Here is a 21,979-nt window from a genome sequence, read left to right as displayed (position 1 = left end):
TAATAATTAAAAATCCAGCCTTTGTGTGTATTTACACCAAGAAATAGAGCAAAAGTTGCATTTGTAGTGAAAAATATTCCAACTCTAAATATTACAATGTGATGTATTTTTCCCAGCCAGGTTATATGGAATTCTCCTCTCTCTCTTTGGTACGGAAAAATACAGAAACTCCAGACTGAAAAAGGTTTTCACACTTCGAACCACACGGAACTGGATCAGAACGGATCTGCCTGTACTTTGCAAAACAAATTATTCTTTTAACTTTCCAAAGCCTAGTTTGTAGCTTTCGGAAGTGGTGGCGGAGCAGCAAAAAGGGGGCGAGTCACGCGCAATTTCACCTGGTAGTCTTGTGTGTGTGTGTTGACAAAATAGCGAACAGCCAGAGCTTGACAAAGAAGGACCAGCAGAGAAGTGGCGCTGCTGCTCCGGGCGGTCCACAGGTAAAGGGGGGGGGGGTGACGGTAGGTGTTGGGACGTCCCATGATTCTGTGTCAGATAACAACACCCGTGATGGGATTGCAAGTGGGTAACGGTTATGACACGAGCTACAGAAAAGGAGTGTTTAAAATGGGGGGGGGGGGGAGGTTAAAAGAGAAATATCTAGGTTGTTAGTTTCCTCTTCAGGTAACATGCCTTAATTAGCGCAGTGACTTTTCCTGCTTTGCCATGATTACAGCCCTGGAAGGCGCTTTAATAACACAGCTCCGTTTGCGGCCCATGTCATTAACTCCTAATTTACTTTTTAAAGGGAGGAGGGGGGGGTGGAGGGAAGCCACTCAGAGCCAATCACAGGAGTCACACCTTTACGTCATCCGCAAGGGCTGCTCTGATTGGCTCGGCTGGGTTTACTCAACTTCCCAAAGGAGGAAACAACACGGAGCACCCAAAAAAAAAGGAGAAGGGGGAAGAAAAAAAAAAAAAAAAGTGGCTGAGTGGCGGGGTCCGGGCGCAGTGAGTCGCAGGAGCGGAGCGGTATCGGTCGGACACGCACCCAGAGCTGTGTGTCTGTGTGCGCCAGGGGCCGTGCGCTGGGATCGCTGGGGTGCGCAGAGATGTCTTCTCCCTCCAAGACGAAGGAGGTTTTCTCCTCCGATGAAGAGGGCCCAGCAGCTGGCGCCGAGGATCACCACAAAATCAAAGTCTCCAGTTTGCCTTTCAGCGTGGAGGCGCTCATGTCCGACAAAAAGCCCTCCAAAGAGGTGGCCCTCGCCCCCGGCGGGGAAGGATCCGGCGTGGGCACCTCCAGGAACTTGCTGCTGCCGGGCCACGGCTCCAGGGAAGCTCACAGCCCCGGGGGGCTTACAAAACCCTTCGACACCTCGTCGGTCAAATCGGAGAATTCCGAAGACGGCAGCTCCTGGATTCAGGAGGCCGGGAGATATTCCCCTCCACCAAGTGAGTGCTGCCCGGGGTCGGCCCCGGAACTGGGGCTCAGCCACGAGCTGGGCGAAATAGAACAGACGGGTCTAGTCCGAGTAAGAAGTGGTGCGTCTGGGGGCTGAGCCGTGCGAGTGGGAGAGAAGGGTCTGTTTTAAGGCACAACGTTTAGCTTTAAGATGTGGATGGAGAGTGGGTAGAGACGCTTTTCTGCCTGTATAAGGGAAGATCCGGAGCCCGCAGCAATTGTATCCGATCCACTTTCCGAGGCTCCATCGCGTGTGTGTTGAGGGAGATTTTAGAGTTAGATCGCAATTGATCTGGAGCGTGTTGCGTAAAACCCCGCTCCGCTTCCAGCGAGAACGCGTGTATGTCTTGTTATCTATGATACTGGCTCCTCGGACGCTTCTTCGCAGCCTTTTTAGACACCCAGCCGAGCTAGCTGCGCTAAGTTTTCTAAGTGGGGGAAACTGCCAAAATACCCCGACATGGGGAGGACGCTAAAGTCTTCGGGATCCGCTCCCCTGCCTCCCTGTTTCCACCCCCTCAATGACACACGACCCATGGGCTAATAATGCGCGTTAGAGATATTTAAAGCCATGCCTCTGCATTTCGTGAGGCGCGATCTCCAGAGCGAAATTCAGTCTCTGGACACACAAGACCGTGTGTGAGCACTTGAGATCGCCGCACTTCGCGTACATCACATCAGTACCTTTTCTAAATTCAGGAAAATAGTTTGCCTCGTATGAAAAATAAATATCTATATTAAATGGCCATGTAGGCTCCGCTCTCTCCCACACTGAAAACAGTCAGTGGTGTTAAGCATCTGTAATAACGGATGGATCAAGCCGCCTATGCACATTTCTAGCTTGTAAATTTTACAATGGGCTGCTTTACTTTACGCTAATGACTGCTTGATCAACACATATGAGCTGTTTAGTTTAACTGCCTTGGAGGAGTTTAATTTTTAATCTAGTATCACGATACAGGAAAGCTGTAGTTTTAACTTTCCAGTACCCATTTGTTTTCCTTGACGTTCAAGAGCTTCAATTCTCGTTGATCCCCCAGATTATTCGGATGTCTAGGTTGTTCTGCAGAGAGGGTGTGACAACACAAAGAACAGTGCAAAAGGAAAAACTGATCATCTTGCTTCATTCTTGTGTAGAAAAGTCTCCCAATCTCCACGTACCCCACGGTTGCTGGGGAAGATGATGAAAATGCCTTAAACAAACCCCCTAGAAATGCTTTTGTTTGGCTCTTTCTGTATTTTACTAGTTATATCATATAGCTTCTAACAAACTGTCACCTAGAAATAGACGAGGCCTAACATTTTTACCTAGACACTACTCAATATATCTCTTTTCCACGATCGTAGATTCACTAAGCTCCCAGATTTTTTTCTCACTCTATTAAAAATTGCCAATAATTCAGAGTTCACAATAGCCTATAACTTTAAAATGTCACACAAAGCACATACCGGAATTTTGCGTGCACCAGGGTCCTAATATCTGGCCCTAGGTTTTGCTAAAATAAGGTTTAAGACATAATGAAAATTGCTACCCTTGTTAGTGAGGGTTCCCTTTCTCTCCAACCTCTATTATCCTTGACAAATAACTATTGACTCTCAACACTAGATAAGTCTTAGAAGGTTGTCTGTAGGTCAGTGACTTTGTTTGGGTTCTTGCAGAAGATGATGGAGCATCTATCTCCCTGCACACTCTTGACATTTAAAATTGGTTGTTTGAAAAGTTACCTTCGGGCTGAGGGAGTGATCAGAGGGACCAGAGAGGAATAGCTTGCATTATATGGTTGGTCCTGTGACACAGGTAGCATTATGCAGGCAGGTGATGACTATTGTCAAATATTTGCCAGAAAGTCTAGTGAAAAGCAGAGGTGATACCTTTAAAAAAGCTTCACCAAATACCAGACTGTCCACAGTGAAGCTAGTGAGAGGTGCGGTAATGCTCGCTTTATTATCACCACTCTACACGGAGGTGACTTATTTGAAAGGGTGCCACTATGATGAAAGATAAATAGGTTTACGTTTGCCGGTATTTGGCAGTAAACCTTTGATTGGGATTTTATATATAAAAAAGTACTTATCTGAGGTCAAAAGGTCCTCCCCTGCCCCCTACACATACACACAGCAGAAATCTTGACGTTTGGGGCCAGTTCTTGATGCCATTTGAAAACGTTTTGCTTTTGCTTTCAATGAGATGAAACTATCTCGTTTTGTGTGATGGCCATTTCAGGATAAACCCTTCATATACCCTCCTAGCCTTCACGTGTTTTTTAAGGAGGGAAAAGGCATAAATATGAAGCCTCTTGTTTAACCATGCCTTTGGAGATCTTTCCTAAGAAGCAAATTCATAGGAACATCTAATAATAATTTCATTTTAAAATGAGGCATAATGGAATGTATTAAGTGTAACAATTCTATTTGTACTGTGTTGTTTTAGGAAGTTCTAGGACTGAACGGAGTACCAAAACTGGCTGCATACTTATTAAAATGTATTAACTACAGGTTGTTTTGCCTTAGAAAATACTCTACTCTGCGGTAGACAGAATAGAGATTAAGAATTTAAGATTTGCTTTTATTTTTGGCAATCGTTTCCTTTCTCTCCTTTTTCCTTTTCAAACGTTGGATAGTTTTTGGCATTGTTTTGCAACACACACATTTAAAACACATTGCCCAATCTATTTTAAAATTCAAAATGTACTTTGAGGATACTGAAAGAGGCAAAGGAAAATATATTAACAAACAAAGCGCACAAATATCGACACATTCGTATGGAATAGGGACAAAAAGGTGTATAAAATGTATCAGGCATTTAGGGCAAGTTATCATTTTCGATATCACACTGAAGAACAAGAGCTGCCTATTTTATACTTTGATTTAAAGCAAATTAAGCGTCCGAGGTTTTCAAGTTGCTGACATTTTAGTTATTCTTTTAAACCCCAAGGTAACTACTGAAATGCAAAGTGTTCTAGGGAAAATCAGTGACGCATCCTAACATTGCAATGTAAATGAGAGGTGGCCGGGATTATAATGGAACACATAGGTAACAAATTCCACATCTTGTATTGGACAGGGATGCTACAGTGATACGGGTTGGTTTTTTTTTTAAATTAGCATATGTCATAAAAGCCATACGTTTAAAAAAAGGACTTGCCTTCTTTCCTTCCTATGCTTCTTTCATTGTTTGTTGTGGGGGGACGGGGTATAATCTAAAAGAAAAGATAATAAAACTGCCCGATCCTTTTCCCCCTGGATTTCAGTGGAAGCACGTAGAGGCATCAGCAAATGCAAGGAATATTATCAGCTCCCATTCTATAGCCCTCGAGCAAAACGCCTACTGGGACTGCAGGATTTGGGTCAACCTGTTATTCCCAATGGAAAAATCATTGGAGTGGTGATGGATTTATTTCTGTCCCTTGGGAGACATTTTACTTCTGGGAACGTATTTACTTGATAACACGTTTGTCTTAAACAGAGGGTCCTAGGAATTCTAGTTCCCCAGCACCGGAGCTGTTAAGACATTTGCACTGTGTTCTGGATCTATGCGGTGTGACCCCCTGATGTTCCCAGATGTTTTGAACTCGGTTTCATTTTTGTTGATCTTGTCACTTACAAGCTGATATGGGAAAAGGGATTCTCTACCTGCCTGGTGTGAAATCCAGGCCCCATTGGCTTCAATGGGGCTGGGATTTCTCTGTTTGTGCCTTCGCTGTATAAAACAGCCCACGACCCATACAGTAGTGAGTTCAAGTACTGCTTATAAATCATATGTGTAAGTTCCTAGTACTTCACATTTTGAGATTGTCTCCAGGAGGGATGGATGAAACAAATCCCAAATATCTCTCAAGCTTCCTTTTCCTCCCTCTTGTTTTTCTTAAGTATTTATCCTCCTCCCCCTCCTTTAAAAAAAATGGCCTTTGCTTTCCTTCCAGGACATCTGAGTCCCACAGCATGCACACTGAGGAAGCACAAGACTAATAGGAAGCCCAGGACCCCTTTCACCACTTCCCAGCTGCTGGCTTTGGAGCGCAAATTCCGCCAGAAGCAATACCTGTCCATCGCAGAAAGAGCAGAATTCTCCAGCTCTCTCAACCTCACAGAGACCCAGGTCAAAATCTGGTTCCAGAACCGGAGAGCCAAGGCCAAAAGACTGCAGGAGGCAGAGTTAGAGAAGCTAAAAATGGCAGCGAAGCCCATGTTGCCTTCTGGGTTCAGTCTACCTTTCCCCATCAACTCTCCCATCCAGGCGGCCTCGCTGTATGGAACATCATATCCTTTTCACAGACCTGTGCTTCCCATCCCACCTGTAGGACTCTATGCTACTCCTGTTGGATACAGCATGTACCACTTATCTTAAGAAGATCGAAAGGAAAGCAACGGCGATCTAGACTTCCTGGCGGATCTTTTCCAATCCAAGAACGCTGTAGAAAACGAGTTCTGGTCATTGTATCTGCCTGCTTCTATGTACCATACCAAGTGTATAGGAGTCTGCATTAGAAAAGTAAAGTAGCCTGTATTACAGGTTGGAGGAGCAGCCAGGGTCTCTTCTGAGTTTGATCGGAGCACTCAGACTCTGATCCTGAAAGAAAAATATAAAAACATATACCATTAAACCAATGTAATTCTTTTTATATACTGCACATGAGAGAAAGGAATCGGTAAAGAATGAATCCTGTATTTGCAAGGCATAGTTTCCCTATCCCCTTCCTAGAGGAGGCCCAAGACCTGTGTTGAAGTAGGAGTGGTTCCTTCGGTAAACTGAATCTGAAGTCCCCTCACTTAATATTTGGGAGGTGAAAGGTATAATCCAGTTTTGTTTTTAAAGCAAACCTTAGAAGACCGAGAATCACTGTAAATAGGAAATAGACCCCAGCAGAGTCAGACCGAGCCAAAGGCGGCAAGTCCCTGCGTGTTTTCAAACGGGCCAGCCTGCACCCAAGCAACAAGGAGCACATCCAGACCGCAGGATCGGGCCCCTAAATGAGTGACGTCTATAATAACTTTACCCACTCCATTATCGGCTCATTTATTGCCCTTATTTGTAGAAGTCGCTTAAACATTTTTTTTCAAAGCACTGTGTGTGGGGGGGTGGAGGAGAAGCACAGACAGAGCTACAGGCAAAGAGTTTTGTCTTTATCCCTTCCTGCTTGGCGCGTTTAATAACTTCACCTCCAGCCAGGTGTATGCACGCTTGGCTCGGTGATGCTATTTGAAGGGGGCGGGGTGGAAGCATACTAGAGAGAGATGGAGAAAAGAGATGGGCTATTTTTTTTTTTTTTTGCCAGAGTAGTGGGTGTGCAACGACTATCAACCATCATGCAGCGTTGGTTTTATTTGCAATAATCTGTGCTTTAAAAAAAAAAATCACCTTGTAAAAATGCCAATATAGTGAATCATGCTTAAGTATTTCTTGAAAACACCAATAGATTCAGGTACCAAAAAGAAACATATGGGACAATAAGGTGCCAGTGCTCTGCACACTGATCTCCTCGCCTGGATTTCACTGGGGGAGTTCTCCTTACAAACCCATGGCACCATATAACCCAGGCTTTCATTCTTGTTTTGTTATTATTATTACTACTAGTGCTGTACTTTGTGGTAAAGTTATTATAGCGGATGCAGCTCGCTGAAAGCAGAACTTCTCCTGGATTTTGTTTGTTATTATTTTTGAAAGCATGTTATGGGGGGGGGGGGGGGAGGGAGGGGGGAAAGAGCCACGAAGTTTTGACCTACTCCAGGATGTGTTGTCCTCCACTTTCGTTCAGTTTCCCACCCTTCTCCACTCCTATTATATTAAAGTCCCTTTGAAAGGGATGTCTTGTACAATTTTATATATTTTATTGAAGATTTATTATTACTTATCTCTTTCGAATTAAATTAAAAAAACCAACCTTGTTTAATTGTGTCTGGGTTTGTCCGTGTTTGCAGTTATTTAAAGACAACTTCTCGCTCTGGTTGTCTGTCCTGGGTCATGATCAAAGAAGTAATCAAAATTCCTCTTTAGGTTGCCTTTATTATTCGTTTTCTCCACTCCCATCCCATAAATCTTAAAGTGTTTGTGTGGGGCGGGGTGGGGGGGGGGGGGGAGAGGGAGCAGATATGTGGCACACAACGTTGAATTTAAGAGCCAAAAATCCAAAATGGAAAGATTCATCTTTGAGTTGTCCTTGTCTTTAATAACCCTTCTTAGGCGCGTCTGCTTTTTACAGCACCATATTTTACATACTATGTAGATACGTTGGGTCAGCGCTTGGGCCCGATTCCCTTTACGCTGGCATCTCTGTTCAATTCTGTCTTCAGCAGAGTTCCTATTGATGGACACGCAGTTGGAGATGAGAATCAACCCAGTCAATTCTCCCCTTGTAGTCAGTAACAGGGAAGGACTTAAGGTTCTGGACTTAAAGGATTTACAACCCTTACAACATGTATTTAACAGTCTAGTACACATTTTAATGTATTTACCCCATCTACACTGACATTCTCATCCTTTCTTAAGGAGAGCATCCACCTCTCACTTGATGAGAACAGGGACTGGGTTGCCTGACTTAGTTCCCGAAATGGACAAGATTGTTTAGCTGCCTAACAGCAAAGCCAATATCGAGCCAATGTCTTTCCTAAGATAATTTACAACGTTATATTCAATAGCTGTGCTATTTCGGGCGGCCTGTCCTCCACAGTGATGCTTCTGAATTTTGCCCTGGGGTTTGTTCTCTTCCTTGGATAGGGAAGGATCCTGCATTCGCGCTAGGTGATAAAGGGAACTAGGACCCTAAGCAATACATTTCCTTTTCTATTTCTTTTTTAAAAGGACAAGAAAACGCCCATTAATTAGCAATGCCTCTTTTCAGTTTTAAAACTGTGGGCAGATGGCTTTCTCCCTTGTTCCCACAGTCCCACCTGTGGGGAGCCGACTATTTACCGTAGGACAGATCCGCCCATCCCTTTGTAAGCAGGACGCTGCAGAGTATTCAGTGCAGGAGAGTTCATATTAAAAATGGATGGGACGATATAGCCCAAATATTTTAAACAACCTTCTTCGTGGCTTTTAGGTACCTGGCCAACTCAGTGCGTTTAGGACCCGATCCAGGGCCAGATCAGGGGGCAGAGCCCTTGACAACAACCAGACATAGGACCTGGGCTGCAAAACCGAGAGGGCAATGTTCCACGGTGCCTAAATTACGTGCTTCTGAAAATGGCACCGAAACCACGTTATAATAATAGGTCTCGATGGCAGAGTCTGCTCTGTAACATTGCTCGGGGCTTCACCTGAACAAGGGCTTCAGAAACAAGGGTCTGATCTAGATCTCAGTGGAACGACTCCCATTGAATTCCGTAGACTTTGAATCAGACCATCCCGGCCTTCGCCTTCCTCCCTCCCTCCTCCTCCTCCTCCAAATGCACGGACTAAACCTGGAGGAATACAATCTCCAATGCAGACTTTTCAAATTAGCATTTACAGCCACATAAAAACCTGAGTCAACCGTTTCTCTCTCGCAAGTATTATTCCCTCTAGCTTCAGGAGCGAAGGAACCCCCCCCCCCCCATATGTTCCTGAATGCTTTTTTAACTGAGCGGGGTGGGTTATAAATAAAGCAGCCGATTTTTGAACCTTCAGCATAAATCGTCGGTGTCAGGGGTTATGTCTAAATCGTTTCAGGGGGAACTCTTTGAGCACCGCAGCTTTGTGTGAGAGAGCCTTAAATGGATGCAGATTTATTGCAGATCACAAGGGTGTTGAAGGAAAAGTCTCCAAAACATGGGTGCGACCTGATGATGACAAAGCAAAGACGGCCTGGGACACTTCCGAAGAGTGAGCTGCGGAATGGCACTCCCCCCCGCGCCCATTATTAAACGTGTTCAAATTCAAACCTTCAGAAAGGCCGAGTTAATTGAGTATTATATTTTATTAGAGGGAGGTGGCAGGCTTTGCTCCGGAGACTTCATCAGCGGCCTAATGGGAGCTGCCCTGCGGGCGGCTCTGTAACCGAGTAAATTACAAGAAGGCAGGGGACTCAGGCTGCGATCATTAAAGGCGCTGCATGCACCCCCGACCCCTTTCGCAAGCGGCTCGGAGGCGTGTCTTTAATGAGCCATGTTAATGCAAAGGTAAATCGCTCTCGAAGTATGTTCTGACACAAAGCAGGTGCGATGAGTAGGAAGGAGCGCGGCTGAAGGGAGCGGGCATCTCTTCCAGTGACGTGTGTAAGTGAACAATAATTGGGACAATAAATAATCAACATCAAAATGCTACGTTATAAATGACCCCGATCCTTGAAATTCCAGCTCGCGGAACTAGCCGCAGGCCGGCAGAGCACTTCGATTCACCAGGGATGGCTTTGTTGACATAAACAGTTAGAGGAGGGGGTGTCTGACACGGAATTCATTACCCCAGCCGCGGGCGCGTTGAGGCTGTATTTCATGTTGTCACGTTTCCTTGTCAAGCCCTGGAATTTCCCCGGCTTTCCTGCATTTTAGGAGGGGAGAATGTGAAGTTACTACCGAGCGTCGATTAGTCAATGTGTCACCGGCCACGTTTTCTTTCAGGCGCTCGCTAGCCGCGTAATGCGAGCCCTGACCCCCGTGAGTAGATGTTAGGCAAGCGAAGGAGCCTGGGCAGGATCGGGCTCCGAATTATTCTCGTTCTATAGGCAACCAGCCCAGAATTCGGATTTAGGGTAGGTGGTGAGAGAGAACCTGATCCTGCCTTAAAAGCCAGTAAGAATTTCGGGATCGGGCCCCGCATAGGTCCAACCTTTCGTGTTGGAGAAGAGAAATATATTATTGCTTCTATCAGAAACAAGGGGCTCGATTCGGATCTGAATTACATCACTGCACAGCCATTCGAAAGGAAAGGAGTTATTCCGGGCTGACATGGTGTTACTGAACCAAAACAAAATCTGACCGGACCCTATTGCCCGCTTCTTCCTCCGAAGGCACTGTGCGTTATTTAAAGAAGAGGCGTTTGTGGATTGCAATACGGTTTATAAATCGTGTGTTCCTTGTAACTTAAACTAGTTAATATTTGCAGTATTAGCCACCTGCTCTGTAACGACACAGAGACGGGAGGGGAGAGGGAAAAAAATGACCGATGATTTTCATTTAAAGAAAGTAAAAGCGTGGGCTGTTTCCAGGATAGAATGACAGCTATTGTAGAAACAATTTCAGTACCACAAAACAAATCAAGTTAGATTCCCTTCTGCCATCACTTCTGTCCTGCAGGGACAAAAAAGGACTAAATGTATATATCTTGTCATCGCACTGCACGTCTGGGTCAGGTATATTACACACACACACACACACACACACACACAGAGCGATAATGTGTATTTGTACCAATGTATTGCTTTTCTGAACCAGGTACGCTCTCTCGCTCACTCTCCCTGTAGATACACAGTTTTCAGAATAAATTCCATATAGCTGATGGGCATTTTCTATATTTGCATTGGAGTTCTGGATCCTATACCCACACACAGACAAACACACACAAAACAGACGTCGTCCAGAAAGGGAAACACAATGGCAAACGAAGAAGAAGACACCATTGAGAAAACCTAGCCCACGCGTGGCTCATGAAAAGAGGAACCTTGTCAAGTGAACACGTGCAAAAATTGCTCAGAACTGCAAATTCGAGAATAAACTCGCTGTGGTTTTTTCTCTACCAGGGGCAGCGGAGCTGTTGGAAGAAGCCCCCAGAGAGAGACATCAAGAAAATAAGGTCCCAGCACCTGAGGGGTCTAATTCTGAGCTCATTAATGGAGTTACACCAGTGAAATGAGGTTCTTGATGGCAGTAATATTAACATTTCTTTCCCTAATTTATCTTCTGAACTCGTCTCTGATTTATGACTCCTCTTTCCCTACCACCCCCCGACTAACATATCCTTTAAAAACTTTCCGCTCAAAATGACGAAATCAACACGGGATTCGTGTCTCTCGCCCCCCCCCCCCCCATCCTGCATATTATTAACAACATACATAATATTTTTAAGGCACATCTATACGGGTTATTTTAAAATAAATAAAATGAAGCCACGTCTATCATCTGCAACGTTTACATTTTGCGTGTAGAAATTCCCCCTACAAAAAATAATGTGGGCTTCCCCCCCCCCATCCCTAAAGCAGACTGAGTTTTCACTGAATGTATAGATCAGAGTACCAAAAACACGTTGAATGAAGTGACATTTACAAGCGAAACATTCTAAGGTTCTCAAGAAGCCTTGACATCTCACATTTGCATTCGGAAATCTAAAGAAGTGGATTACAATATAACTGATGTTCGCTTTCGATATCAGCACCACAATATAAAGAATTCTCTTTCCCCCCTCAGACCTTGATGTGGGTTTCCCAGTCTACCGTCTTACATCAGGCATTTGGCAACCAACGTGCTGCAGTTCTCAACTAGTTGCACGAAAGGAATAAAAATCTTTCCATCCTTTACATTTCACTCTCTTTAACGCCACGGCAATTCTGTCCCTGCTGTTTTAGTGGAAAGACCGGTCTATAAAGCTGTAACTGCAACATATTTTAAAATACTACAATTTTTAAAGGGGCTTGGAATAATTCTGCTTTGCTTAGGAAGGAGAAACTCAAAAAAATATATGTACGATTCATGTTTTATAACACTGTTCAAGGAAATTAAAACATTCTGTGATCGTCTCACTGGAAAGGAAAGTCTTTCTGGCAAGTGTATTTTTTAGACTGCTGTGTTTTGAGTTGAATAAGCAAGAATCTCGTAAAGAAAAAAAACCCCATGTTCCTTCAAAATATGTGTTGCTCGTTTTATTAAACTTATTATGCCAGGGTTCAATTCAAAGTCTGCTTTAAGTAGAAATATTTTCCCAGACGTGTAATGGATTGCTTGAACACAGAATATGTATATATATATATATATATATATATATATATATATATATATATATATATATATATATATATATTTGCTTTTTTTTAAAATGACTTGTAATGGCCAATCTATTTCAACTGCACTATCAAAGTGCTGTGTTAAATAACACACTGCTCCTTGAAAACAAAAAAAGTCATAATGAAAAATAAGCAGTCAGAATAATCTTCCATCCTCCCGCCCCCAAAAAAGGCAATAAAATTAATTTAAGACTGTCAAAACATCAAAGCTGAGAAAAGGAGCTGCTAAAATAATGTCTCTTGATAAGGAAATAATAAAAACACTCAAAAAAAAAGGTCTACTCAATAAACTCCACTGGATTTTGGGGTCTGTGCTATATTTTATTTGGTGATGAAAGCACTTTGATGTCACTGTATTCCAAACAATTATTATTATAATTTTAAACAACCTGGTGTTTTCCATTACTAACGGCTTATGCTTTGAAGTTACACCTCATAATTTCTTAAATTAAATAAATCATTTTAAGTTTGCACTGGGAGCCTTTTAATAGCAGAGAAAGGAATATCATTATCTTATTGAGAGGCAATTGCAGTGGCTCCAGTTTGGCTGTAGCTGGGGGCGAAGTGGTGCACTATAACAGACATACTTTATTAGCCTCCCATAACTCTTGAAAGAACATTTTTATATTCTCTTTGATTCCCCCTCCCCCTCTTGTTTAAAAGCTGTCCCAACCTTTAATTACTGCCTAATATGAAAAGCATTATTTTTAATGCTGTGTAATTTACCAGAGGCAATAGGCCAAGTTAACAATTGTTTATTAGGGTTGCTGTTTCACACAGGGCAAAGAATGCTGCTCCAAACCCAACTTTGCATGGGTGGTTGCACTAATTAATACAGTGTCTGAGACTCCTAGGGGTTTTTTAATATTAAAGCCTATGGGGCGGAAGGGTTTTAGAAGTCCAGCTCCTGCCGGCGTCCTCCTCCCTTTCCCAATGATTTCTGCTTTCATGCTGTTTTGATTCTTGTGTAAAGTCAGCACATACAAGAGGCTGCTCTCTCCACTTCTCCCGAGGCCTAAACGGTGCCCAAAAGAAAACGACGCACGGTGCGACAAAAGAATCACGAGTGGGGGCAGCCGATTCACACTTGCAAAGTATAGAAGAAGGATGGTGACTGGGGACAGTGGCTATTTTTTTTGGTGCTTTTCCAGTTTTTAAAGGAAAAAAACCTCACCAACAACAGGGCATGCTGTTCATTATAAAAGAGAAGGGTTTAAAGTTCCCTTCCTAGCTGGATCAAGTCTGCTCCATGGCATACACTTTTCTTTCAGTGTGATTTTTCTCTTCAGTTCTCCTGCCCCTGTTTATTAGAGGAGACGCACTATTAACCAGCCAGTATACAGGGTAGCATTAATTATATCTGGCAGAAGGGAAGTTTATCAGGCTAAATTATCACACACCCTGGACAATTTACATCAGCTCAGGATCTGCCCCAAGATGTTTAAAATATAGGGCTGTGATTTAAACCGTGGCGCTAAAGTAATTCGTTTCGGAATGAAAATCACTGAAGCCGTTTGAAGCAGACGAACAATTTATAAAGGGGCGCTATCACTGAATTAAACCTCTCTCTTTTCCCAAATGTGCCATTCAACAAACAAACAAACAAACTTCTGTCTAGCATCCCGTTGGCGCTGCTGAGGAAAAGAATGTGTATGCATGAGTAAGGACAGAAGGCACGAGCTCCCTTCCCTTATTAACCACTGGTGACACGCGGTACTTTCCGAAATTGACTAGGAAGTGATGAGGAAATTGACCAGGAGCCAAAGGTGCCAAAGAACTGTGTCTAAACACACACACACACACACACACACTCCCCTTGAAAATTAATAACTTTTCCTGCCTGACAATTGCTCTCACAAAAAGGGGGACATGGACGCTGTACATTCATCACTTTGATAAATGGTGGTTGCTCACTTCTGTTCTTTCAGCCCGTTTATTTTCTTAAACTACCGGGCAAAAGATCTAATGATGGAGCAGACAAACGCCCTAACAAACAGACGACAGCTTTATGGATAGAGTTCAGTTCCCAGGGGATGATGGGTGTTAAAGACAGAACTAAACAAACCTTGCCATATCCTCGCTCTTTGTGTATTTCAGTTTCACTTTAACCTGCTCATTTACTCGAAAATTACAGCGAGGGCTTTTTCTTTTAAAGAAGGAGACACCTAGAGGTTTGTTTTGTGGGCTGATGGGGTTTGTTCTCTCCTTTAGTTCAGCTCCTTTACAAATCTAATCTGCCCAACTGCACTGCTATTTTTCATGTTGGACCCATGCATTTCTCGGCTAAGCCTTTTTCCCTTTTGATGTAGCGAGTCAATTGAGGAATGCTAGTCTCGGTTATCAATCACCCAGCTGGGTTTTAAAGGGCTCTGGCTAATCAGATTTAATTGCTCATGTAGCGCCACTCCTGCCCTGGGCCACGACCGACTTGCTCAATTAAACCCCAAATACCTGCAATCAATAAATAAGGAATGACAACGCGTTTAAGGGATTTACCCAGCAAAGGAATTGAACTGGAAACAGATTACAACCAAGAAGCCCTTTTTATAATTAAACATACACCTCTCACGTATGGAAGAGCCATGCAAAGGAGAAGTCTATGGAAATCAAGATTCATGTCTTTCCTTGGAAGAGTTTTTCAACAACTATATTTGTATTGTGGTAGCGCCCTGAGGAACTAGCAGGGGCAGAGGTAGAAGCCCCCACTGTACTGAGCCATGTACAAATATATCATAAAAACAATCCCTGCCCCACAGAGCTCACAATCTATTTGACCTTTATTGGAAGGTAGAAGTGAGCTATTTTATCTCCCCAGAGCTGTAATATCTAAACCTTTGAACTAGGCTTGTCAGGCCCCTTCATCCATTTTAGGCATCCAAATTTTCAGAGGTGCTAAACACAATCAGTTCCCCATGTTAGCAAATAATAGTCCTGAACTGGAAAAGTGGACATCTTTTCCTCTCCTGTTTTTCGTATTAAACAAGGTAGTAATGGACAGTGACCAAATCACTTTGAAGATTCACAAAGCACAGTATTACACAGTGCTTGTGCCATACACAGTCGCAATGCATTTTGCAAGTGACAGCTGTGAGAGAAGTTTATAATTTACATAACGTTACTCGGGACAATCCCTGCAAGTTCTTGACCAGATTTCAGCAGTAGCTTTTTTCTTTTATTAATTATTATTATTATTATATTTATGATCAGTTTTGTAACAATGATCCTTCAGCACTTTTGCAATCTGATCGGCGACCTCCTTTATTGTCAGTTTGTCTTTTGTGGAAAGAGCTACCAAAATAACTAAAATGAAGAGTCAAGTGGCAGTGGAACATGATCTTGAATGTGAAGGATTTTGAGCCAAGGCAATTGTGCCAGGAAGTCATAATATACTGGGATAGGATATGCCAGGCTTGTGATTTACAGAGAGTCTTGTTCCATTCTGTAATGTTACTTAAAATGCAAATGATCTAATCTGGGGCCTTGAGGTTCAATGAGTTAATATTCTCTCTTAGCACTTTTTTGCGGGGGGAGGAACCCTGCCAAGATGTGGTAGAAAACAATTTAGCTAGAATCATGTTTAAACATCTTTTCTTATCTTGGTTTTCATCGTCTTGAGGATGGTGCTTATGTTCCCATGCCAGAAAACTATAGCAGAATTCAGCAATATTTGATCTGGGTGAATAGTTCATTGTGAATAGTTTTATTTGATGACTTTTTCCTCCCTCTTTTCAGAACTAATCCAGAAAGAGCTTACCACCATTGCTCTAATTCAAGTTTTCACTAAATAATTTCCACAAATAATTTTTGGTCTGTAGTTTATTCATGAGCAGTTAATTGCAAGTATTGGGTATTCACACTTCTAGCTGTGATGGGTACTTTTGATAGGACACATGGGTCATATGGTATTATTTCTGCTCCCTAATTGGATAGGTACTGGTATATAGAGTCATGTTTTGACTCCAAGTCCTCCTGTCTTTATGTTCAAAATCTGCTTTTTGTAAAGATTCCAAAACATCTGCTTGACAGTTTGTTGTTTCCATGACCATTCCTGTCAGCAAACTCATGCAACAGAATATCTGTGGAAAGCGAACATAAAAAATGGTGCAAATAGAGCTGAAGTGAATGTGTTTAAACATTGCAAATGGATATGTGGGTCATTTAAAATTTTTTTTGACGGTATTCACCCACCTTTTGCAACTCTCTGCATCAGATTGGCTTGGACTGTGACATGAAGATTAAAAAGAACATTACAGGTTAAATTTGTACAGTGGCTGAGCTGTAAAGGAGGGGTTTGAACAGCGCATGCTTGCCTGACTCCAGCCACCGTCAATGATGTTTCAATCAGAAAGCCCCCATCAGTGTCATGTATATTGAATGGATTGATGAATAAATTCAGTGAACCTCCTGTTCACTTCAATAGACTTTTCATCAGGCTCTTGTCAACTTTTAAAAAAAATGTATCTGATCAAAATGATCTTTAAAAAAAAAATCAGAAAGTTAAACAACCAATAATCAGTAATAAGTCATCTTTCTTTCTCCCCTTTGCTCCATCTTGGGAAAGCATTGTAATAACTCAGGTTTGAGCTGTATGCTACTTGGTGTTTTCATTGAAGTTGGGCTGTATTTTTTGCCATGGTTCCAAAGAAAATCTTAAGGTTAATGCATCTGATGTTGCTAAAAGGTGGCTGGATCAGTATGCAAACAAAACTATTCAAGGTAGAAACACTGTTTCCTAGCCCAGAGAAGGAATGCTCAAGAATTCTGTAGTGAGAAGCAGCACGCACTCTTTTGCCCCATTGCTACAAAAGTAAGGACTGTTTGGTGAGCACAGCAGACCATGACACATTTCCTCCTCACACATACTAGGTCAGCCTGGGGCAGCTCAGCCATCCAGATTGCTAGCTCTGCCCTTCTCTCACAGCTGTGTCCTATGCTTCCCAATCCAAATGGCAAACTTCAGTGTTTTTGTTTGTTCTGTCTTTAGCTCTTACGCTTATGAAAATAATCTTCACAGTGTGAACAGATTCAGTGATGCCTGGTCAAATCTATGGAAAGCCTGAAACGATAGCCCTGAGAGAGGTGTGACCTGTTCTTATTCATGATATGAAAAGGTAACTCTGAAGCCCAATGCCACACTTCATACATCAAGTTGTTAACCATTTCACGGCTTGTCAAAAATGCACAAAACAAGAGATGACCATACTTGAAGTTCTGAACAATCTGTGGTGAGTGGCACCTAACTTTAGCATTATGAGCAGGTGGAGACTGATATGGGTGTTGGGGGCTGGGCTGGGAGAATACATCTGCGCATGCGCACACAAACACACACACACACACACACCCCCAAAAACCTCTCAGTTCTGTTTCCTTCTTTTTCCCAAAGCTGACTGTTTTTCCCCATTCAATGCTCAGGATGATTTGTTATAGAAATGGGGTGGGGAGGGAAAAATTGAGTGAAAATTGAGAATGACATGAAACTTTGCTGAATGGAAAAACTTAAGTGAAAGCATAGAAAAAATAACACTGGGCTACGCACTGTGAGACTAATTCAGAGTGTCACCTACACTGGTGATATTAAAGGAAGTCATGAGACTCTGACATCCCCCTACCCCATTTTATATACTAAATTGTTTGATTGTAAGCTCATGTGATTGTAGGAGGTCAGGAAAAGACTATTTCCCAGAATACTGTCCCGGGCAGAAGATAGATCAATGATAATAACTCATAGTGTAGCACCTGGTGAATGGCAGAGCTGAGCTGCATCACCCAAAAAGCAGCAGCATGTGCTGTTCTGCCTCAGAGAAATAGAGTGTTTCCCAGGTCTCCCAGTGCACAGCCTTCCTGAATGCCCTCTTACGAGGTGCAAGTTAGTGTCTTCCTCCTGGGGACGGCTAGCCAGGATAGATTAGAAGGACAGATTCACGTTCCCACCTCCTTTCTGTTTCTCCTTTTTGGGCGCCATGTGCCTCTGAAGAAGCAGAGAAGAGGCACCGCGAGAATTCTTCTGAGAACAGGGTCTGGAAATTTGCCAGGCTCTTATATGGGCTTCGCAAGGGGACTTGGAGACTCTTTTCTACTTGCCTCCACTCTGTGCAACTGAGTAAGACCAGGGCAGATTCAAGTCCCAAGGGACTTGCCCAAGTCCACATAGTGGCGGATGTAAGATTAGAACGCAGGACTTCCTGCATTGCAGTCTTATTCTCACCCCATTGCTTCTCAATTGATAACACATTGCATCTTAGCCAGAAGGCCGTAAGTGACTGGCATTCCTTCTCCTTGAGGCAACGCATAAAGAAGATCCTAGGTATACTTGGTCCTGCCTCAGTGCAGGGAGCTGAACTAGATGGCCTGTCAAAGTCCCTCCCACCCCTACAGTTCTAGGATTCTTCTGTGTGTAACTTCTCTTAACGTGAAGAACAAGAGGAGGACTCCTGCTATATATTTGCTCCTGTTTATTATAATTAAGCTAAACTCATTAACTTGATAAACCTGATAGTAAATTTGGCACCTTCAGAAGCTGAAGCTATGACACAGCATCACAAGGGTGTTTGTGGGCTCAAGGGGTTTCCAAAGGTGTTTGTGGGCACATACCGGAACAAAATTAGTTACTCCCTACAGTTCTCTGACTTGGTGCTGTTAGGGTTTTCTCTAGTGAACCGGACGCTAGGTCACAGCTCTTAAAAGTTGAGAGAAAATACTAGAAATGGTTAACCTGTTGCCTTCACTCTAATAAAAGATCATTTAATTGTTCTATGGTAGCACCTAGAGGCCCCAGCCAAGATTAGGTTGCCATTGACGTAGGTACTGTCCTTACCATAAAAAACATACAATCTAAATAGATGAGGCAGACAAAGTGTGGGGAGAAAGGAATATCATTATCCTTGTTTTACAGATGGGGAACTCATTTACAGAGAAGTTAAGTGACTTGCAGAAGGTCACATACAAAATCTGTGGTAGAGACGGGAATTGACCTATCCTCCTGAGTTCCTCTAAACAAAAGACCAGCTTTTGTCTCTAATATGTAACACTTGAAGTAATGGAATCTCTTTTCAATAGCTAAGTAAATACACAGTGCAGCCTCACTGATCCACCCTATGCTGATCCATACACTTTATAATTCACACGCAAACCTCTGTCTCTCCCCCATGCGCAGCAAAGATTTAATAGCTGAGAGCCTGTAATGAATTGTCATATTACTTAGACTTCTTTGCTTTTACTACAGTTTATTTACTAGCACATCATGAAGTGTCCCCATAAATAATTAAGACTGAACCATAACTGTCAAAACAAAATGAGCACAATATGTTGGGTCTGATGTATTATCGTTTCCTTTTTTATTGTGTTCATTCGTTTAGGGGCTCAGCTTGGCTCCCTACGTCAATGCAACCAATAGTGGCTAGATCAAGCCCATTCTCACTAATTTGCCAAATTCAGTAATTCCCCGTCATTAGTGTGAATTAATGAGCTCCTTCTGGAGCTACGTTTTGGCTGTGGGAAGGGAAGCAAGCCTGGCAGCCATATCAGCATGGGGAGAAGAGCGGCTAGAGAAAAAGGGGCGTGGCTTGAGGGTATGAACAAGGGGAAGAGGCTTAATTCAATCCAGCTGGAAAAAGTTGACCCTGACTTCACCAGTCAAGAAATGGCTCTGGCCAAGCTGTTTTGGAGAGAGGAGAAAACTAATATAGAGGCTGGAGTAGGGGATAGGCAATCAGTTCAGATTAAATCAGACACCCATTCTCTCTGCCCCAGAATGATCCTTCACCCAAAACTGGAAGCAAACACAAACCACATTTTTTTTTCAAAGTTGCCTGCTTATTTGCTGATATTATTTTGTTTTTCTTTTAAAATTTAGGGTTCTAGAGGCAGCCATCCCAAAGCACAATGTGGAAGCTTGTTCTCAATGTAGTCCCAGCCACCTCCTGAGACCTAGTATACTGGCAATTTTGAGAAGGAACCTGTTTCTGCAAGTTCATTAGGTGAATTTTATAGCCCAAAAGGATCGTATAAGGCTTGGAGAAGCATCAAAACATTTGTCAAATGGAACTTGCGACCTTAGTTGAAGGCCGCTGTTGTCATTACATTGAACATACCTCTTTGAACATGATGGGTCCTGCCAAATCAAACAGCAGATGATGTCGCTCTATTTCTCATGGTGATAGAGGCAGTTTAACTGTCCATGAGTCACAGGGATAATAGCTATTACTTAAAAGACTGTTCAGGGAGAAAAAGATATCTACTGTTCTCATCTGAAGTACATTTCTAGTTCTGGGACCATCAGAGAGAGCATTCCAGGTTAACAACTATACAATGAATGCAAATTTTTAATGATGGCAACCTTACTGCTAACCCACCTGTGGAAGTGAAATGGCAACCTTCTTGTAACTGGAACATTGGGTTGTATTTATTGAATTTTACGTTTACTGGTTCGGTTCAAACAAGTACGTGTAGAGGTAAATGGATAGGTTAGATGGTCTGAAATTACTAGCTCAAGTTGGAAATTCTTTTTAAATATACAGCTGTATAAGTGAAACAAAATAGTGATTTAACAGCATGCTACTAACAGTGCAGTAGCTTTGACAGCATATTTACTTAGTGCATTTGGTATGGACCTCAGTGGGAGTAAAGACTGGAGAGCTTAGAACTCAGAACCTCCTGATCCTACGTTTATCCCTCCAGCCCCATGCTGCCAAGGTTTCGATTGTGTTCCAGAGCCTTTTCCAAAACGAAACCACATGCTGCTCCATGCTTTATCAAACCACACTCCATTTGTGAGACTGGTGGGTTTTACCCACACAGTGGAAATGGAGACCCTATCAGTAATCACTGCAAACTCTAAACACATGTCATCCCTTTGGGACATTCATCATTAAGGGCCAATAAAGCCTGGATATACTGAATTGAATGGAAAAACAAAAAAAGATGACACCACAGTAGTATTTCACTGTGATGAAATGCCAACACATAGCTGGCACTTAGCGCTCAATTCTGCAAGGTGCTGAGTGTTCTCAGCTCCCATTGACTGAGAATGTTCAGCACCGGAGAAGCGTGCACAGCACTCCCCAGGAACAAGTATTTAATAAATCTTCAAAGATCCAACAATGTTTGGACCATAAATAGTCTCAATACATCTCTTCCAAAGTGCCAATGACAGCCTTGGAGAACCATCTATAAATTAATAAGTTATCACCTACTTGTCTCATTAAATGCAATATAAGTATGTCCAAAATAAAATTAAATACTCATGGCTTGCACACTTAATCTAAGCTGTTATTTAAAATGTCAGTTCTGTAAATCAAAGTCCATTTGTTTCCATCTATAAAAGACACCCGCTGGGAATGTCGTTGTTTAAGTCTGTCATTATTTTGTCTTTTCATTGGCAGGGAGAAAATAAGAAAACATGTTAATGTAATCTTAGTAAAAAAAATAAAAAAAGTAAACATTAAAAACTCTTCATCTAGAAAGCCCCAGCAGTCTGGGTATTTCAGTTGTAAGATAAGAAACACTTTCCGTACACAATCCATTTACTTTGTAGTTCATTTCTAATGGATAATTTCGTGAAGGGCACTTTCTAACCTGCATTTAAAATGATCCATTCAAAAGATAAGTAAATTGCAGCTGCTCATTAAACCCAGCACTTCATGGTGAACTGCAAACATATATTTAA

General features: G+C 42.5%; 1 protein-coding gene across 1 annotated transcript; it reads left to right on the top strand.

The window, feature by feature from the left end:
- The first annotated feature begins 916 nt into the window (after positions 1-916).
- On the top strand, positions 917-7,047 carry MSX2 (msh homeobox 2). The gene is made up of 2 exons (XM_067566505.1): positions 917-1,395; positions 5,329-7,047. Exons 1-2 carry the CDS (start codon positions 1,053-1,055, stop codon positions 5,751-5,753), a joined length of 768 nt encoding a protein of 255 aa, XP_067422606.1. The 5' UTR covers positions 917-1,052; the 3' UTR covers positions 5,754-7,047.
- Positions 7,048-21,979: the final 14,932 nt, after the last annotated feature.

This window comes from Emydura macquarii, unplaced genomic scaffold (genome assembly GCF_026122565.2).
Source record: "Emydura macquarii macquarii isolate MOO-44397 ecotype Brisbane River unplaced genomic scaffold, CSIRO-AGI_Emac_v2 contig_2768, whole genome shotgun sequence".
Lineage (NCBI taxonomy): Eukaryota > Metazoa > Chordata > Testudines > Chelidae > Emydura > Emydura macquarii.
This window is presented reverse-complemented; position numbering and strand designations above follow the sequence as displayed.

What these genes read in the sequence shown, in the direction of transcription:
- MSX2 (XM_067566505.1), top strand. Translation starts at nt 1,053, where the DNA reads ATGTCTTCTCCCTCCAAGACGAAGGAGGTTTTCTCCTCCGATGAAGAG. An exon ending in GAGATATTCCCCTCCACCAA is followed by an intron (nt 1,396 to 5,328) that starts GTGAGTGCTGCC and finishes CTTTCCTTCCAG; the next exon opens with GACATCTGAGTCCCACAGCA.